The sequence below is a fragment of the Gigantopelta aegis genome, chromosome 13 (genome assembly GCF_016097555.1).
Source record: "Gigantopelta aegis isolate Gae_Host chromosome 13, Gae_host_genome, whole genome shotgun sequence".
Lineage (NCBI taxonomy): Eukaryota > Metazoa > Mollusca > Gastropoda > Neomphalida > Peltospiridae > Gigantopelta > Gigantopelta aegis.
The window spans coordinates 10,912,915-10,932,437 of NC_054711.1; the positions used below are offsets into that span (position 1 = coordinate 10,912,915).

The window sequence follows — 19,523 nt, forward strand, 5'->3', positions numbered from 1 at the left end:
GGGGGAGTTCACTGCGACCTCTCAACTACCAGGCCCCTTCGTCCCAAAGAGCTGGAGACCAATACCATCTGGTCAAGGGCGGTACCAGTTCCAGTATGTCGAGGGAAGTCACACCTTCTACCTGACTGCAGGGCGGAACGGGATGTACCGGCAAGGCTTGCTGAAGGCAGACATAGATAATCCAATCCATCCATCGGATTATGAAGCTGATACTTCCGGAAGAATACGAGGTTCCGAGCCGATCATCCCATCAACTCGCCATGAGTTCCGCTGCGCACCCTCTCTTAGGACAGGCACCTCCTTTTTGGGGCTTAGTTGGACTTAAAACATTTCGTCCGCAGTTCAAAAGTTTATGTTTATTTTTCTGTAAACAGTCCGACGCAGCCCATCTAAATTGTTCAAATCACCTAGTGGTATACGAACACGTCTATCTAATTTCTTTTTGACCGCCCGATCTAATCTAGCGACCAATGTCAATGTCTGTGTGGTCCTTGACCATACACATGTATGTCTGACGCCATATAACCGTAAATATACTACTCAAAAGAATTTAAGGGTCAGACGATATTTTCGACATTATTTTCTGAATGTCAATTATATTAGCTAGACCATAATGTCACGCATGGTATTGTTCCATTTTTACGAAAGTGGGTCTAAGCAACCCATAAATGAATTAAAATTCACTGTCATTGACACTGTTGACTAGTTCTAATGACGAAAACATGCTTACATTTGCACGTAAATTAGGACGAAAGCGAAAGGTCTGCTAAGTGCCCATAACTAGCTTTTTCACAAAGCGCTTCATTTGCACGCTTTGCACGTGTATTCCATGTTCCCAATGCTGAATTTCCGTATAATTGGAGCTTGCGTTCGTGTACGGTGCACACTCCAAATTCGACAATGGTACGACTTCAACTGACTATCGAAGATCGAGGAAGGGCTATTGCTTGGCTTCAGGATGGCAATACGCTTTAAATGTTGCTCTGAGACTTGGTGTCAGTCAGAGTGTCGTTGGCCGACTGTGGCAACGGTACCAAGCAACGAATTCTGTTGGAAATCGTCCACGTTCGGGAAGACCCCGAAGCACTACAAATAGAGAGGAGCGCTACATCACCAATATGGCTCTACGTCAACGGACAACCACTGCACGCCGATTACGTGACAATCTGCGGACTGCGACTGGAACTCGAGTGTCTGATCAAACCATACGCAATCGTCTGAGAGCCAATAATCTACGCTGCCGTCGCCAGGCTGTTCGACCACCACTCCTACCACGTCACAGAACGGCCAGACGTCACTGGTGCACGCTTCATCTGCGGTGGCAACGTGTTCAGTGGGGTCGAGTGATGTTCACTGATGAGTCCAGGTTTAGTCTCCAGTTCAACGACGGTCGGGTTCGTGTCTACAGACGTCCTGGGGAGCGCTTTGCTGACGTTAACGTTAGACAACGTCACCGTTTCGGTGGTGGCAGCGTCATGGTGTGGGGCGGCATCTCTATCCACCACAGGACCCCCCTCTATGTGGTGTATGGCAATCTGAATGGAATCCGCTATCTGAATGAGATTATCCGGCCGTTGGTTCTCCCAGGCCTTCAGCAGATTGGCGGCGGGGCAGTTCTGCAGGATGACAATGCCAGACCCCACCGCGCCAGGGTGGTAACGGACTTTCTCAGACAACAAGGTGGCCAGCATATTCGCCTGACTTGGCCCCAATAGAGGACGCCTGGGACGAATTAGGCAGGAGAGTTCGGGATAACCATGCCCCTCCGGCCAACCTTCATGATCTGGGTCAATTTCTTATGGCAAAGTGGCAGGCCATTCCCCAAGAGTTCTTCAGACGTTTGATCAACAGCATGAGGCAACGATGTGTCGAGTGTATTCGCGCCAGGGGTGGATTCACACACTATTAAAGAATGTTCTAATGTGTAAAATCCATGTTTGACAACCTTCTATGATCAATTTAGTCATAATTCTGGCGTTAGCAGAAATTCATTGAGAAATTTAAATTTCTTGAGGTCTTAATTTTGTTTGCCCTTTTTAATCACTATGAAAGTCCTATCATATTGTCTTTACCTTCGGCCACGCATCTCGGTCGTGTAATACAGTCATTAGTAAACAATGGTTTCTTGCCTGGGACACGGTTACTAATGTCCGACTCCCCATCGTTTTCGTCCAGTCGCAACACGTCGTTTAACGTTGTCCTACCAATACATTCGAGTAGGAGGTTTAGTTCTGCGTTATTAGCCAGCTCATTAGTGGCCATGTATGTATCAGACACCGCAACCGGTAATGGCTGACAATCTTGCACTTGCATTTATAGCCAAACGACCGGCCTCGGTGGCGTCGTGGTAGGCCATCGGTCTACAGGCTGGTAGGTACTGGGTTCGGATCCCAGTCGAGGCATGGAATTTTTAATCCAGATACCGACTCCAAACCCTGAGTGAGTGCTCCGCAAAGCTCATTGGGTAGGTGTAAACCACTTGCACCGACCAGTGATCCATAACTGGTTCAACAAAGGCCATTGTTTGTGCTATCCTGCCTGTGGGAAGTGCAAATAAAAGATCCTTTGCTGCTAATCGGAAAGAGTAGCGCATGTAGTGGCGACAGCGGGTTTCCTCTCAAAATCTGTGTGGTCCTTAACCATATGCCTGACGCCATATAACCGTAAATAAAATGTGTTGAGTGCGTCGTTAAATAAAATATTTCTTTCTTATAGCCAAACGACGACCTTTTTAAAGTAGTTTCCGCTGGGCGATCTTAAAATTCAGTTGCTCGATGTCATTCCTATCAAGGCCGGCGAATACGTAGGGAAACGTGTATTCTTGCGCCATTTGTTTTTCATTTGAATATTCATTAAAACCTTTTTTTTCAACCAGCCAGTCTTCGAAACCCGCCTGACACGCTTGCAAGCTACACTCCCGGGTTGCTGGCTGCACGTGCACAACCGAAATTACGCATACGCATGCCACAGTTCTAGTTAAATGCAAATAATCTTTTCATTATTATTTTGTCATTAAACACAAGTCTAATAACATAAAAGTAAATGTACGTACCATTACTAGGCAAGTGTGCATTACATGTACAATTCACCTATCTCACAACAGTTCACATTTCAATGGCCTTTTTTCTTGTTTTTATGGGGTGTTTTGTAGGGTGTTTTGTGCAATATTTTAGAATTGCATTTCTGTTTAGTTTGTGCTTAACTTATGTGTTGATGTATATAAATGACGTCTAACTGGGATATTTCACCTGACACATCTAGCATTATGGGGATTGTGACCTTCATTCTCAATTATCAATCTTATTATCTGACTCAAATATGATACATGTAAAATTCATAATTTCTATTTTTCATTTTTATATCGTTCTTTTGATTCAAATCTAAATGTTAACAGCTACAAAACAAAGTAATATGTTATATGCATAATTATATTCTTCTTAGCATAAGTTAAGCAATGTCAGAAATAATAAGTCTGCCGGAACCTTTTTATTTTAAAAACACATACCTTGTTTTGAGGTCGTTTTTTATATATGAAGGCAGCATTATTCAAATGTTGTTCCGTTTGTAGGGATACTAAGTACCAGTGTTAAAAATTAAAAAGTCCATTTAAGTACTGTTCCATGACACTGCATGTTCAATTCATCTGTCTCTCAGCAGCTTGTACTTTTGAAAATGCCTTTCTCTTTAGATTGTGCTTAACGTATACTTAGATGTATATAATTAACATCACATATTGTCATAATGTCGTTGTTAGGATTCGAGCCTATGTCACTGATTCGCCCGCAGTTCCCAGACCGCCACGATAACCATTCAGCCATCGAAACATTCTTTAAAATAATGCTCTGTTAACCGAGAATGCATAGTAGGCCTACAAACCACGCGGTCACTTCTTAACTTAAATGAATTTGCACGAGTTTATTTTGCGCAAGAATATATACCACGAGACCCCGTGACCTCATATTGTCTCTCATGTTATTCCTGGGACTCGAACCTATGGCACCGATTCGTCCACCGTTACCAAATCACCAAGATAATCATTCGGCCATCAGGACTTTATAAAAAAGATTGCTCTGTTAACCGACAGTACACGTGGAGCCTTCAAACCTCGCAGTCACCTATTAATGTACATGCATTATATGTATTACATTGATGTATGTATGTATGTGCGCGAGCGCGCGTGTGTATGTGTTTGTGTCTGGTAACACGACTAAAAAATCCATTACTTAACTAATGCTACCACAACTGCTGCTACTACAACAAATACTACTAGCACCATCACCACAACTACAACTACTATAACTACTAGCTACAACCGCCACCACCACTACTCCTACAATTACTACTAATAGTACTATTACTACTACTACTACTACTACTACTACTAATACTACTACTACTACTACATATAGTATTACTACTACTACTACTATAATTACTAATGATAGTAATATCACTAATACTACTACTACTAAATATCAACGTACTACCTACTACTAAACCACTACTCACATAATCCTACTATTATTTTAACGAGTATTACTGATGAAATAATATCGGTAATAAGTGTATAATAAAATATACAGCTTAACTACTACTACTCTACCAAACGCTCTGTACCGGCAATGCTGTGGTAGTACAAAGCACATGAATTGTCACGAGTTTATTTTGCGCAAGAATATATACCAAAACCGCGTGGCCTCAGAAATGACAGTCTCAACCAGATACTGGGATTCGACTCTCTGACCCGGACCAAACAAACAGGTACCAGAAAACCAATATAACCATTCGGCCACCAGGACTTTTGTAAAAAAGAAGTGCTCTGTTAACTGACAGTACACTGGGCCTTCAAACCTCGCGGTCACCTATTCATACATGCATTATATTATGTGCGACATTGATAAATGTAAGTATGATAGTGTATGTGCGCGCGCGTGTGTTTGTAGGTTTCTTGTGTGCTAACACGACTCGAAATCGATTACTTAACTAATGCTACACAACTGCTGTGCTCAACGTACTAGTCACCACCACCATACTACTAAATATAAACTATTTAGACAACCACCACCATTACTAGTACAATACTTAATAGACTTGTCCTATTACTACTACTACTGCTAACTACTACTCTATTTACTACTACTACTACTACTACTACTACTATACTACTATTACTACTAAAAATACTACTACTACTACTATTCTGTGCTGCTTTGCTTTAACACTACTACTACTAAACTACTACTACTACTACTACTACTACTACTACTACTACTAAAGTACTACTACTACAACTACTACTACAACAAATATTCCTACTATTATTTCTACGACTAGTAAGTCTGATCATAATCTCAGTAATAAGTGTATAATAAAATTTTGTATTAGTTCACCTTTCCTCCATGATCATTAACACATTATCATTTAACAGTTAAAGATCGGTGAAAACGTTTACATCTACAGTTCAACAGAAGTCAGAAGTGTTCATGTGAGTACCTGTGTGTACAACCACTTATAACAGCCCTAATGTAGCATTGTTGTTTGTGACAGTACGAGCCAGATATCACTCCTAAGGAATCAATCAATCAGTAACGGTGAAAGCATGATGGACTTTTGTGAAGTAGAAGTGTACAGTAAGTACATTCACTGTAGTCCTATACGCCATTCATACATTTGTGTTTTATGTGCGACTAATGCGCCAAGTCCGATAGTGTTTAATTTAGTTGGTTTGTAGGGTTTCTTGTTGCTGCCGCTATCTTTCTGTTTAGGCATGCCACTGGTCTCCCATCTAATCAATGCCATACTGTTTTCAAATTATTTTGAATTTCATTTATTTAGTGGAATTTGACATTGTCCGATTATCGATGCTAACCATTGGTTTATTTCACAAGTAACGATACATGTACATGTAATAAATAATTCATACACATTTGGTGTGTTTTGTTAATAGAGGTTTTGACAAAACCTAGACAGTATAAAAAGTTAAAGTTTGTTTTTGTTTGATGATACTACTAGAGCATATTAATTAGTTAATCACCGGATATTAGATGTAAATTAGTTGTTAAGTCTGACGTATAACCTCAGAGAGAAAACCAGCTACATGTTTGTATTAGCAGCAAGGTATCTTTTATATGCACCATCCCATAGACACGATAGCACATACCACGGTCTACGTATACCAGTTTTGAACGATTTGGCTGTAACGAGAAATAGCACAAATAGGCTATCGACGAGGATCAATCCTAGACAGTCCAGCCCCTAAACAGTAAACACAAACATATTTTTGCGCAAGAGTTGATTTATTTAAATTTATTTTATTGTTTAAATCCAGTTATGTTTTACGCATGTTTTTGTGGGCCGGGACGTCAGTCCTGTTTGTCCAGTGTTAACAGGTTTTTAAAATAGAAGTAGGACTTAATAATACCTGTTACGACCACCAAAGAACTTGGTTCACCTTTGATACTAAATATAGTCCGTTGCAAATGTAAATCGAGAAACATGAATCAGTACTGTTCAAATGTACGTTCCTGCAAACGAATAATTTAAAATGTTGCAGCCTGTTGAAAGTGCCATGCCATGGACTGTTATAATTACGTAGGAAAGAACGATAATGATGATACAGTACGATACCCATTTTTAGAGAACACTGCATGTATGTATTTTTGTATGTATATATGTAAGTATGTACAAAAAAGTAACTTGATGTATGTACATCTATATTTGTTGTATGTTAAAGAATTGACTGTTACATACATAGATATTATTACGCACTGTAGCAGGGGATAATTGAATTTTATCGATTATTTTTGGCCTCACACATCGTCCCATGCCGTTGCTTGGACTCGAACCTGTGGCACCGATTCGCGGCAAATTGCAAGACTAACCACGATATTGTTGTCCAGTGAGCTATCGAAGCTTTGTAATAAAAAGTAAGATCTTTAACTTGTACCATTTTTATGCATGGGGCCTACAATCTACGCGAACGGGCGATCCCATGCTTACGCTGCATGAAACAGAAGATGCAGACCTGGCAGTGGCTAGTCGAGCGATACGAAATGTTCGCGTAAGATTTCGTAACGACAGCATGTATGTATGTACTTGCCACGTCGTGGATGTCCGCGTATTACAACGCGATGTATGACCGCTATATCTATATATTGTTTGCGCAATCGATTCCAAACTGCCACTGCTACTGCTGCTAACACACATGGGCTTCATAATAACCGAACTATGGGCAACTGTTCGTAATCGTCTCTGGCCTCAGAACGGTTTACCGCACGACTTCCTTACCACGACTCGTTTTTAACGCAACGTCATCGTTAAATCGTCTTATTGGGCACGTGTAACACACGATACGCGACTGCTGGATACGAAGCTTTTTTAAAAATCCAGATTTTCTTTACAACGTCAAGTGGCAGGGTGGGGCCTGCGTACAATCTACGACAAATGAACGCTATGCTGCCTGTTGTGTTTTTGAACGAGATCGTTTCGGGGATGGGGGGTTCTGTCATGGTATGGGCAGCCATGCCCATGGTTATCGTTCACCATAGTCGTTATTGATGACAATTTAAATGCTCAACGTTACCGTACATTCTCGTCATCACGTCATTCCTCTGTTCCATAACAACGCCAACATCTCGATTTTTTCAGCATGATACATGCCACCTAGACAGCTAGAGACACTGTAAATTTTCTTAGGACAAATAACATAAATTTCATTGATGACTGGCCCGCTAAAAGTCCTGATCCCATCCCCATCGAGCATGTCTGGGATAGTCGACAGACGATTGAGGCGTCGTCCCAACCCACCCGCTAACGTCAAGGAACTTCGTCAAGCGCTCATTCAGGAATCGAACAATATCCACAAGAAATCAACTTCTTTAGTCAATTCCATATGCATGCGACACTGCAGTGGTAATTCAAGAGGTGGTCATCCCGTTATTACGTGGGTGTTTTTATGGGCAGACCTGGCACACTGGCTAGTATGTATTGATGTTGACCTATCTATATATTGTATGTATGTCGATGGTTGACTATTACATACATAGATATTAACGCACGGGCGCATCAAGTTAATTAAATCCTTTCTGGCCTCACAATTGTCCCATGCCGTATGCTGGGACTCGAACCTGTGTGCACCGATTCGCCTGCAAATTGCAAGGCTATGTACGATGTGCTGTGTATGTATGTATGTATGTATGTATATGTGTATGTATACATGCATGTATGTATGTATGTATGTGTGTGTATGTATGTATGTATGTATGTGTATGTATGTATATATATGTATGTATGTATGTATGTATGTATGTATGTATATATGCGTGCGTGTATGTATGCGTGCGTACGTATGTATGTATGTATGTATATATATATATAGATATATATATATATATATATATACTATACATATATAGCGTGTTTATCGTATATATATATGTATGTATATATATTGAGAGGATATATATATATACTATATATTAGCAGCATATATATTTTATGTGCGTATCACATCTAACACATCATGATTTGTTGAGTGGATCACGTCTACAAGACCGGACACACTTTAGTATTAACCGTGTAATTCCCTCTTTGTAACTGGACGTTTCACAGAGTACCTTTTTAAAAACCACTACAGAACATAACCTCCCTAAACCGGATCTCTCTTCAAACCTGACAATTATCTTGGTCGCATGGGTATCCGTTTTAGAGGGGTTATATACGTATACACATACACCCATAAATACATACGAACATGCATAGATGCATACATGCATGCATGCATACATACAAACACACACACACACACACACACACACACACACACACACACACACACATACATACATATATACACACATACATACATAACAGGAAATAAAAGTGCTAATGGCGTGTATGTTGATATAATATATGCATTATTTCAGTTTGTGATCCTGGAACCTTTGGTGATGATTGCAGCCAGTTTTGTCACTGCCTGAATGAACCGTGTAACTACACAACTGGAGAATGTACAGGAGGATGTAAACCAAACTGGACTGGCACGAAATGTAATGGTAAGATGTAGCTTCGGAATTATATCTCCAGTATGTACTGACATATACATGTATATAAAACAATTGCTGACAAGTGCTTTGGCCACTTTGGGTAGAGACACATACATCCACCTAATACACTGTTCTAATACCAGCGATGCACCAGCGTTGTGTCGATGGAAAAACAACAACAACAACAACAACATAGTACCAAAAGAACTTCAGCTATGCAAGTGAGTGGTGCGTGTTTGCCCCCCAGCTATGCAAGGCGTGTCTCTCTCTCTCTGTGCCTCTGGCCACTCTCTGTCTCTCTCTCGTGTCTCTCTCTGTGTGTGTGTGTGTGTGTGTGCATGCAGATGTGTGTGTGTTATATGGTGTGTGTTGAAACAGTCTTTTAAATTCAAATACAACCACATATCCTATACACTTACTGTGTTTTTTTCTTGTCGATCACCATGCCATTGCCATGGATTATTTTTTATATTATTACTCACAAATATGTTCTGTACCTAATATGTATTATATTTTTGTTCCGATGAAATATGATTACACAGATTCGCTTCATGCAAGCTATTAAAGTTATCCTGTATCCATTGATAAACGACACTTTCGACATCACCAATGGTTACCGAATCGGCATAGTGAGATATAAAATTGCAAACAAAATATTACTATTGCGACGTTTGAACAATTATTATTACAATACGATTGTTCCTGGTTTTACAAAAGTAGTATATTTAAGAGCAATAACCAAATTTAATAATATAAATATAATATTTTTGAGGTTGTGATTCCAATCACTATGGTGACTTATGCAGTAAACAATGTTCTAGTAGACATTGTGACGAAACATATCGTCATGTGACGTCGCAGGGAACATGTGACAACGGATGTGCACCAGGATGGAAAGGGACAGACTGTCTGGAAAGTAATAATAAAAGATATCTTAATAGACAAAGTACAGCAACATGCCACTATTGTTTGTGGGCAGGATATAGCCCAGTGGTAAAGCGCTCGCTTGATGCGCGGTCGGTGTAGGGTCGATTCCCGTCGGTGGGCCCATTGGGCTATTTCACGTTCTAGCCAGTGCAACGCGACTTGTATACCAAAGGCCGTGGTATGTGTTATCATGTCTGTGGAATAGTGCATATAAAAGATCCCTTGCTACTAATGAAAAAATGTAGCGTATTTCCTCTCTAAGACTACGTCAAAATTACCAAATGTTTGTCATCCAATAGCAGACGATTAATAAATCAATGTGCTCTGGTTGTGTTTGTAAACAAAACAAACTTTATTGTTTGTTCTTAAGTGTTTCTTTATAGAATTGCTCAAATAGTGTTTAAATAACATGGTTATTAAATAATAAAATATCGAATCGAAGCTGAATGTCGGTTAGTAAATGAGCAGTATGCTCCATTTTATGTATTTTATATTTATGTTCTGGGTCTTCAAAAGAATGGGTTGAGTGCGTCGTTAAATAAAACATTTCCTTCCTTCAACAGAATGCGCACTTCAATATATCTGTTACTATTCAAATTATGATTTCCCCATTCAAAAGGATATGAAATATTGGATGAAAATAAGAATATGTATCCTTGGAATATGTTTATATTTGTGTCATTCCATATAAATCGTAGTGCTAAAGCTTGCTAATATGTTCAACTGTTTTGATCACGTTGGTGTTATCATGTTAATGCACATCGTGCCTGGTGAACAAATGTTGTAGTAACAGTTTTCCCCCTAAATATTTCAGAGTGCTCTGATGGTCAATATGGAAAAGCTTGTGGTAAATCATGTGTGCAACGGAACTGTTTGGATAGTTCCAGTTCCTGTAATCACGTGACTGGCGAATGTGCTGGCGGTTGTAACCGAGGATATCGATCTGTGGATTGTACCGAGCGTATGTAATTTTTGTTGATTTACATTCCCATGTTGGGTACTGCTGAAAACATTGATCGTTAACTTCACGGTCCCATACCAATATCATACAGTAGAAAACATTCATAGTTAAAGCTGCTAGCGTGTTATCATGTATGTAGCAATATTCATACGGACGATTGTAGCTCTTTTCCGAAGCTAATAGATAATGTAAATGTTCATTTTAAAACTTAATAAATTACATCTTCACATATTTTGAATCCAGGAACATATGCTAAAGCAGTAACATCTGTTGAGCAGCCATGTGCCATTTCATTTCAATCAAAAGGGGAAATGCGATCCGAAGAATCGAAAATAGTTAAAAAGGTATTACATGTTATATATGAAAGTTGTGGTTCTTTGTGTTATTCAGCTTGTTCTGTTGGAACATATGGCTACAACTGTAATGCGTCATGTGATGATCGACACTGCAGTGGTAATCAAGACTGTGACATATTCTTTGGCAACTGTACTCAGGGATGTCTGAGTGGCTGGGAATTGACAGACTGCGTAGTTCGTAAGTTTCTATCACTAAAGGTAAATACTTACAGTGACACGTTGTACCTTAAGTTTGTAGCCAGGCTATATATATATATATTACCGAGTATATCAATAATTAAGCAGGAATTCTTGTATCAAAACATATTTTATTACTATTCTTTTAGATATTAGATCTGTTTTTTATAGTCTATACTTAAAAATATGGTATTATATTGAAATACAATAGAATCTCATTAGCTCGAACGTCGAATGGTCGAACACACTGCTTTTTTGTTCCGATTTATTTTGTTTAAGTATTTAATTTTGCATTGAAGAACACTTGGGGTGAATACTAGCCTTCACTCGCACATTAATGTCAGCCACGTCAATGGGAAATCGGTATAATTAGCAATATTTCGCTCAAACGTTTATTCCATTAAATTTGTAGAAGCAAATAATACATTCTTCGATGTCGCGAATTACATTCCTATATATTTAGGTGCAATGTGAATCATCCATTATATGTAGTGTCATTTCAGTTTTCAACACTTCATATGGTGGTTTAGCAATTTCTCTCACATGCAAGTGATAATTCCCTAATCTCCGATGACACAGTCGCATCACTGCCTTTGGACCATTGAAAGGCAGAGGACAATGTCTGTCTTACGTAGTTTTAGCAAAGCCATATACAACACCTAATGTTTCTGCCAGTGGCAGTATCACTGACATGAATGTATCTGGTGTAGTGGTTGGACAAGGGAGGTAATAATGTGTGAGAAAAATGTAATTGATTCAATAAAATCAAAACAACCTTCTTGGTTATACTAGCACTAAGTACTTAATGCTTTACTTTGTAATGTGTAACGCTTTGAATTTCTTGGTATACTAGTATTTTATTTCATACAAAATTAGAAACATATAAATACACTTCTGTTATAAATCGATAATGCAAATTATAAAGGGTCACAGACACTCCAGGAGGTGGCCGAACGATTGCTTCGAAATAGCTGATGGGTTGAACAAATTATGGTGCACTAACGATGTTCGACCCAATGAAATTCTACTGTACTTGGATTACTTCGTTGCATGGCTTGTTTACAGTTGGCAGGAGTCAAAAAACAGAAAAGAAACAGACTTCTCTCGCGTCTTTCTTACCTTTTCTCTTTTCGTTTGGGAGTAGCTATTTATTTGTCTGCCCTTGTGTAGTACGTATGTGTAATATGCGCATTCTCGTCATGGTCAGAGGATATCTTGACACACGTCTACGGGAGAGAGAGAGAGAGAGAGAGAGAGAGAGAGAGAGAGAGAGAGAGAGAGAGAGAGAGAGAGAGAGAGAGAGAGAGAGAGAGAGAGAGAGAGAGAGAAATGACAATAGAGAAAAACGACAGACATGCTTTTATTCGATCGAAGTTGATTGTACATTTTGTACTACTCTTTCTATTTTATACCCAGCCATACATTCATATTTTAAGAAACGTGTCTACACTAAATGTTTGTGTCTGAATTCGTGAGTACACCACAACTGTAACAGAGCCGTAGCTAGGATTGTTTGTTTGTGGGGGCAACTGAGTAGTTAATAGTCTAAAACGCCTTAAACAGTTAAAAAGAGAATTTTCTTTGTTTCTATAATGCGCCCCCCCCCCCCCCCCCCCCCCCGCTAGCTACGGCCCTGAGTAATATCATAAATAAACTAGGAAGTCGGGCACGATCGAATAAACATCTCATCTATGAACACGGTCACAAAATTTCTCAGGAAGGAAGTTGTTAAACAGGTTTTTTTCCTTCTTCTTTTCCTTTTGTTTTGCTGTGTATGTGCGTGTGTGTGTATGAGTGTGTGTGTATGTGTGTGTGTTGTGTGTGTATATATATATATATATATATATATATATATATGTGTGTGTGTGTGTGTGTGTGTGTGTGTGTATGTGTGTGTGTTTAGTCAAGCCGGCAGTAATGGTTCACATGTAGCGAGATAATCTGATTGTAATATGATATCTTACATGCCTCGCATAACCCAATGATATTTCACTGGGACAATCAAAAACTGCTGATTTAGAGGGGTTGCTGGGGGAGTTCATCCCCTTAAGACAGACACAAACAAAGAGAGGGAGAGGGAGAGGGAGAGGGAGGGAGAGAGAGAGAGAGAGAGAGAGAGAGAGAGAGAGAGAGGAGAGAGAGAGAGAGAGAGAGAGAGAGAGAGAGAGAGACAGAGAGAGAGAGAGAGAGAGTGTGTGTGTGTGTGTGTGTTTTGTGTATGACATGTTTGTGTAGATTTATGTGTATGTGTAGGTGTATGTGTATGTGTGTGCGTGTGTGTGTTTGTGTGTGTGTGCGTGTGTATGTATATATGTATGTGTTTTTATGCGTGTGTATGTATGTTTGTAATTATGTATGTATATGCGTCTGTATATGTAGGTGTGCATTGGGTGCATGTGTATGTATATGTTTATGTGTGTGCATGTGTTTCTGTATGTATGTGTCTGTATGTGTATACGGGTGCGTGTTTGTGTTTGTGTGTAAGTGTAAGTAGTGTTTGTGCATATAATATGTATGTCTATGTGTGTGTGTGTCTGTGTGTGTGTGTGTGTGTGCGCGCGCGCGCGCGCGTGTGTGTGTGTGTGAATGCGTGTTATATATGTGTAGAATGGCCAACTCTTTTTATCACTGTTTATTTATATTTTCATGTCGCCCTATGTTGTTATAGGCAAATGGTTGTCCCCAGTGTGGGTGACCCCTAATATGAAGTCCTGGCTACAACAATGTATGGTATACATTTACCATATTATGCACAGCTATGACCCCTGCCACTGATAGGATTTGGGACAATACAAAATAATTGGATCACTGATAATTGTATGCAACACATAATCCTCTAAGGTATCATACCGCCATCAATTGTTTGTTTACTACAGGGTGTCGCGATGGTAGGTACGGACCTGGGTGTAAATTCAGTTGCAGTGAAAGACACTGTAAAGGAGACAGTACGTCATGTGATGCAGATCAAGGAACGTGTCTTAATGGTTGTCAACCAGGATGGAAGAATCAAAGTTGTTCTGTAGGTTAGTAAATAACATGTATATACAGTTTTGCATTTATTCCATTGACCGGCCTCGGTGGCGTCGTGGTTAGGCCATCGGTCTACAGGCTGGTAGGTACTGTGTTCGGATCCCAGTCGAGGCATGTGATTTTTAATCCAGATACCGACTCCAAACCCTGAGTGAGTGCTCCGCAAGGCTCAATGGGTAGGTGTAAACCACTTGCACCGACCAGTGATCTGGTTCAACAAAGGCCATGATTTGTGTTATCCTGCCTATGGGAAGCGCAAATAAAAGATCCCTTGCTGCTAATCGGAAAGAGTGGCGACAGCGGGTTTCCTCTCAAAATATGTGTAGTCCTTAAACATATGTCTGACGCCATATAACCGTAAATAGAATGTGTTGAGTGCGTCGTTAAATAAAACATTTCTTTCTTTCTTTTATTCCATTGAATTATTTGTGTTGTTGTTTGTTTTTTTAATTTAGAGAATTATATTTGTACGAATTAAAATAAAAATGTAACATCGTTATACCAGACACAATTGATATATTCTTATTTGGTCTTGTCACAGATAATGCACAAGTGTCTTTATTGATTTATGTTTAATCCTCATAAAAACTACATAAATATTTCTAGAAAGAAAACTATAACAAACAAAAAACCCCGAATACACACAAACCAAAGAAACAACAACAACAACAAAAATAACAACAAAATTAAAAATAAAACGTGTATAATTATGTAAAAACAAAGTGTAAAGAGTTGTGGTAAGCATACAATAGAATACAATACAAACATAAATATAAGTACACTTTAAAATATTGTACAATAGAAAAATTAAGGTAAGTAAATTTTAAAACGTTGTATAGAAACTTGTTTTTAAAACTTAATTGTCGGTGGAATTTAAAAGATTCCAAAATATTAATGTTGCCATATTTGTATGTCGTAAATAAAATATACGGCTGGTTAGGTCAATATGTTGTACATTTGCCTCTTGGTGTGTTTAGCATGTGCCACTGGTACATACGGCCCAGACTGTCGGTTATCGTGCTCACAGAGACATTGTCAGGATGAAGCTGCCAGTTGTGACCATGTCAGTGGTTCCTGTGGAGGTCCATGTCAGGGCGACTGGAAGGAAATAGACTGTACAGGTAGGTATTCCATACAATATGTCGACTTCAATGCATATTGCCTAATTACATTTTTTATATCAGCAAAATGTGCAGATTACTTCTACAGCCAATCTTTAAAATGACGAAGTTTTGTCGTTTGTTTGCAACAATGGAAACTTCACTTTCATTCATATAACGAGTCAGACTACACATACGTTATACGATCTATGGAGATTTAAGCAATTGTAGCGGTTTAGTAACATAAAAAAAAATTTATTGTCTAATGCAACAACAGTCGTATTATTTTGTGTTGTAAATATTTGGCTGTACAAAGAACGCCGTTATGACGTCACTTCCATTACGTCATGTAATGGAGATACAATTATATGACGTAATGGCTGATGGATTTGTTACAGGCAGCAGATGAATTTTTACACCTCTCGGGCCTATGTATCTAACCACAATGTAAAGTCAAGGCCATTTGAACTGTGTTAGGTATATGCTTGCTTATAACTTTCGAATATAACATGGATTGATTTAACATAAATATTATGGTACACATTGTTATCGAGTGGTGTCCGTTAAACTGCATATCTATGTGTTCCTAATAATAATATAAGTGTGGTATAGAGCAAGGTGAAAACAAATCGTTAACACATATAAAGAAATGTAGTTGTTTGAAACAGTTTTAAGCTACTAAGGAAACTATTGTTAGTATGTAATATGCTCTAAATGAAATTGAGTTATGGGACGGAGTATATAATATCAACTGAAACTGGTGATGGACTAATCCTCCCCTCCTATTTCGTAAACGGTATGGCTGTATTTTCGAATGATTTATATTTTCACTATTCAGCATATAACACCAGAACTAAAATGACTTTTCCGTTGTAGGTTACAGAGAAAAAAATGTTTTTATTTATATGGATTTGTACAGATATGCATATATGATTGTGGATAAAATAGTGAGTTTCATCTCAAATATGGTAGAACAATTGGTGTTATGTAAGTGTAATTCTAATATTTATAACTTGCTCGGATGCGCTATGGACTAATTAATTATAAAGTCATTCTACATAACAGCAAAACTAATGACAATACTACACTTTAAGTGCATTTTAAAATTGTTTTACCCAATTTAATAAACTTCACAATTAAAATGGTGTGTTTAAGCTAAAATAAAATAAATTAGTCTGGGTTATACCATTACATTAACAGGATGTACAGGGGCATACGGTCTAGGATGCAGTTCGTCATGCAGCGACAGACACTGTAAAGCTGATGGTGCACCATGTGATCACTTGACTGGTTCCTGTGGTGGACCATGTGATGCTGGTTGGCAAGGAGATACGTGCACAGACAGTAAGCACTTATCCATATACTATCTAACTTCCGCTGTGCAGTTCGAACCTTTTAAATAACTTGTATACGTAGACCATTCCCGAATAGTCTTCCATTATATTGTCATTGTGCAACATTTACATTACATTCGAATGCAATTTATGTATTTAGCTGTTCATGTACGATTCAATTAATTTTATATTCTGTCACCTGTCATTAATACAATAATTTAGTATTTAGTTAATTAAATGCTAGCAATCAGACCAATGAGTTTCAAACTAAATTACAGCAATCAAGAACAATATGGATTTTAATTGTTGCCCCAGCATAACAGCTAAGGACTATAAACTACGGCAATTACATGTCAACAAATATTCGGGTTTTTTTATACATGAAAGAGACCTAAGGAGAACAGCTTTGCAGTTCTCAGGTGCAATGTGAACTCTATCGGGAGATCCGTGTGTTATTCACGTTGTTAACAATGTTTCATGTTCTGAAGGAAAATAAGTAAAATAACAGAAGAGAAACCTACACGGTGTTAATAGAATAACATTCAGTCACGTAGAAGACTATGCTAATATATTGTGGGATTACTGCGTCCTACAGATAGATCTTGCATTCACAAACATTAATTTAAATGCCACTTGTACAATTGCTGGATCGTTACAGCAGCTTATTAAAAGAAAAACTGGATATACGTGTATATGTATATATATATATATATATATATATATATATATATATATATATAATATATATATATATATATATATTACATACCCATTAAATCTTACTATACAAATACAGTCCTGAATACAAAAATGAAATACACTTTTCCGTATTCAACTCAACTGCCGGAACTATGCCGTATTCAACGCTACTATTTATAGCACATGGTTACCGGGAATGCCCTTCGCGATATGTAAACAAAGTTGGTGCTTGGTTTGTTTAAAATGCTATTTTGTGGAATATTTGAACCGAAAACAGACGAAAACGGTGACAAATATTTACAATTTAATGAGCGCGATACCAAAACTTGAGACGGGAAACCAACGAGCTTTTATTTTAATCCACGATAGTTAAGGTCGACGGCAGTCACTTTTTCGACCCTTGTTTTGACTTCATACACAATTCTTATTCTTATTCAATAAATAAAACATCTCCAACCGTAATTTTGTGATATGATATATTTGACAAAAGGTACCTTTTATTTCTTTCATCTTTCAAAACTTCAAATTAATATTTTGTTCATAATTATGAAAAAAAAATACCGACCTGTAAACAGCGTTCTGCTTGTTATAGGAATTTGACAGGGGTCAAGGTTAGTAGACTAGTTTTTATTTTAATGTGGCGCAGCATTGTAATAATACAGCTAATTTTGAATTTAAATGACGTCAGTATTCCAATGACGTCACTTTGCATCTCCTTACAATAACCATAAACTGGGTACATGACGTTTCCTTTTTGGAAAAATTCCAATGTAAAATTGCTATTGAATTTTTTTTTCTAACAGTACTAATGCACCTGGATGTGTTTGAACAAAATCTTGTGATTAAAAAATTGTACCTTTTACGAAATATGGATTTCTAGTGAAATTACGGTAAGATATGCTATATTTATTGTGTACGAAGCCAAAACAAGGGTGCGAAAAATGATTGTAGTCGACTTTAGCAGCAATGCCGTCGCATGCACCGTCTCCTCACGTAGAAAACTTGAATGAACTGTCAACCGGATTATTCAGTGGAGCGATGATTTATGGAGGCACATTTAATATAAACTTAAACTTTTCAGCAACGAATAATTCCATGAACATCAATAAAACACACCGATGACGACTCAGACACTGAGTGAACAATTCTTGACATTTTTCTTCGTTAATAAAACTGGCACGCTGAAGGTTTTCTGACGTATTACGAGGAAATTAAATATTATATTGTTCGTGAATTTTAGCTATTGCATTGTCTTTAAAAGGCATTTCAAACAATATCATTAAAATTATAGGTAACTTTTCACTCGTTCTTTCTTATTGCTGTTTATTGTTTAAACAGAACTATATTCATAAGTGTAATAATTGGTGGTTCATCGGTCCGCGTAGTAACACAGCTGACCTAGTTGTGTAAATTTAGAAATCCCCGTCACTAGCTAGCAGTGTTACAATTTTTAAATTATTATTTGGAAACAAAAATCCAATTATGGGTATGCGGCATCGGGGTTTCCTGCAGGAAATACACTCGTGGAATACAGAAATCAGAAAACCACATATATGTAGTTTTGTCTGTATATATATATATATATATATATATATATATATATATATATATATATATATATATATATATATATATATATATATATATATATATATAAAAGATAATCAGACAACACAAATTGTGCCTAATTTACACACTTTCAAATAACATAATGCCAACGTATCTGACGTTACAGCTACCTCGTTTTTATAGCTGAAATAATATTCTGTATGCAACACCGAGTACGTACTCACACACTTTTGACGAATGCCGCTTTTCACCAACATTTTCTTTCCTTCTGCAGATTAACTTTTGAAATAATACACCACTTAATATTAGGAAATCTTTGTCATAAA

General features: G+C 37.9%; 1 protein-coding gene across 1 annotated transcript in view; it reads left to right on the top strand.

Annotated features, from left to right (window-relative positions):
- Nucleotides 1-10,431: 10,431 nt before the first annotated feature.
- The window catches only part of LOC121387120 (multiple epidermal growth factor-like domains protein 10), a 10,085-nt gene continuing 993 nt past the window's right edge, over nucleotides 10,432-19,523 (top strand). The window contains exons 1-6 of the mRNA XM_041518145.1: nucleotides 10,432-10,438; nucleotides 10,786-10,932; nucleotides 11,323-11,466; nucleotides 14,342-14,488; nucleotides 15,473-15,616; nucleotides 16,796-16,939. Coding sequence (XP_041374079.1) covers nucleotides 10,432-10,438; nucleotides 10,786-10,932; nucleotides 11,323-11,466; nucleotides 14,342-14,488; nucleotides 15,473-15,616; nucleotides 16,796-16,939 — 733 coding nt within the window. The remainder of the gene's footprint in view (nucleotides 10,439-10,785; nucleotides 10,933-11,322; nucleotides 11,467-14,341; nucleotides 14,489-15,472; nucleotides 15,617-16,795; nucleotides 16,940-19,523) is intronic.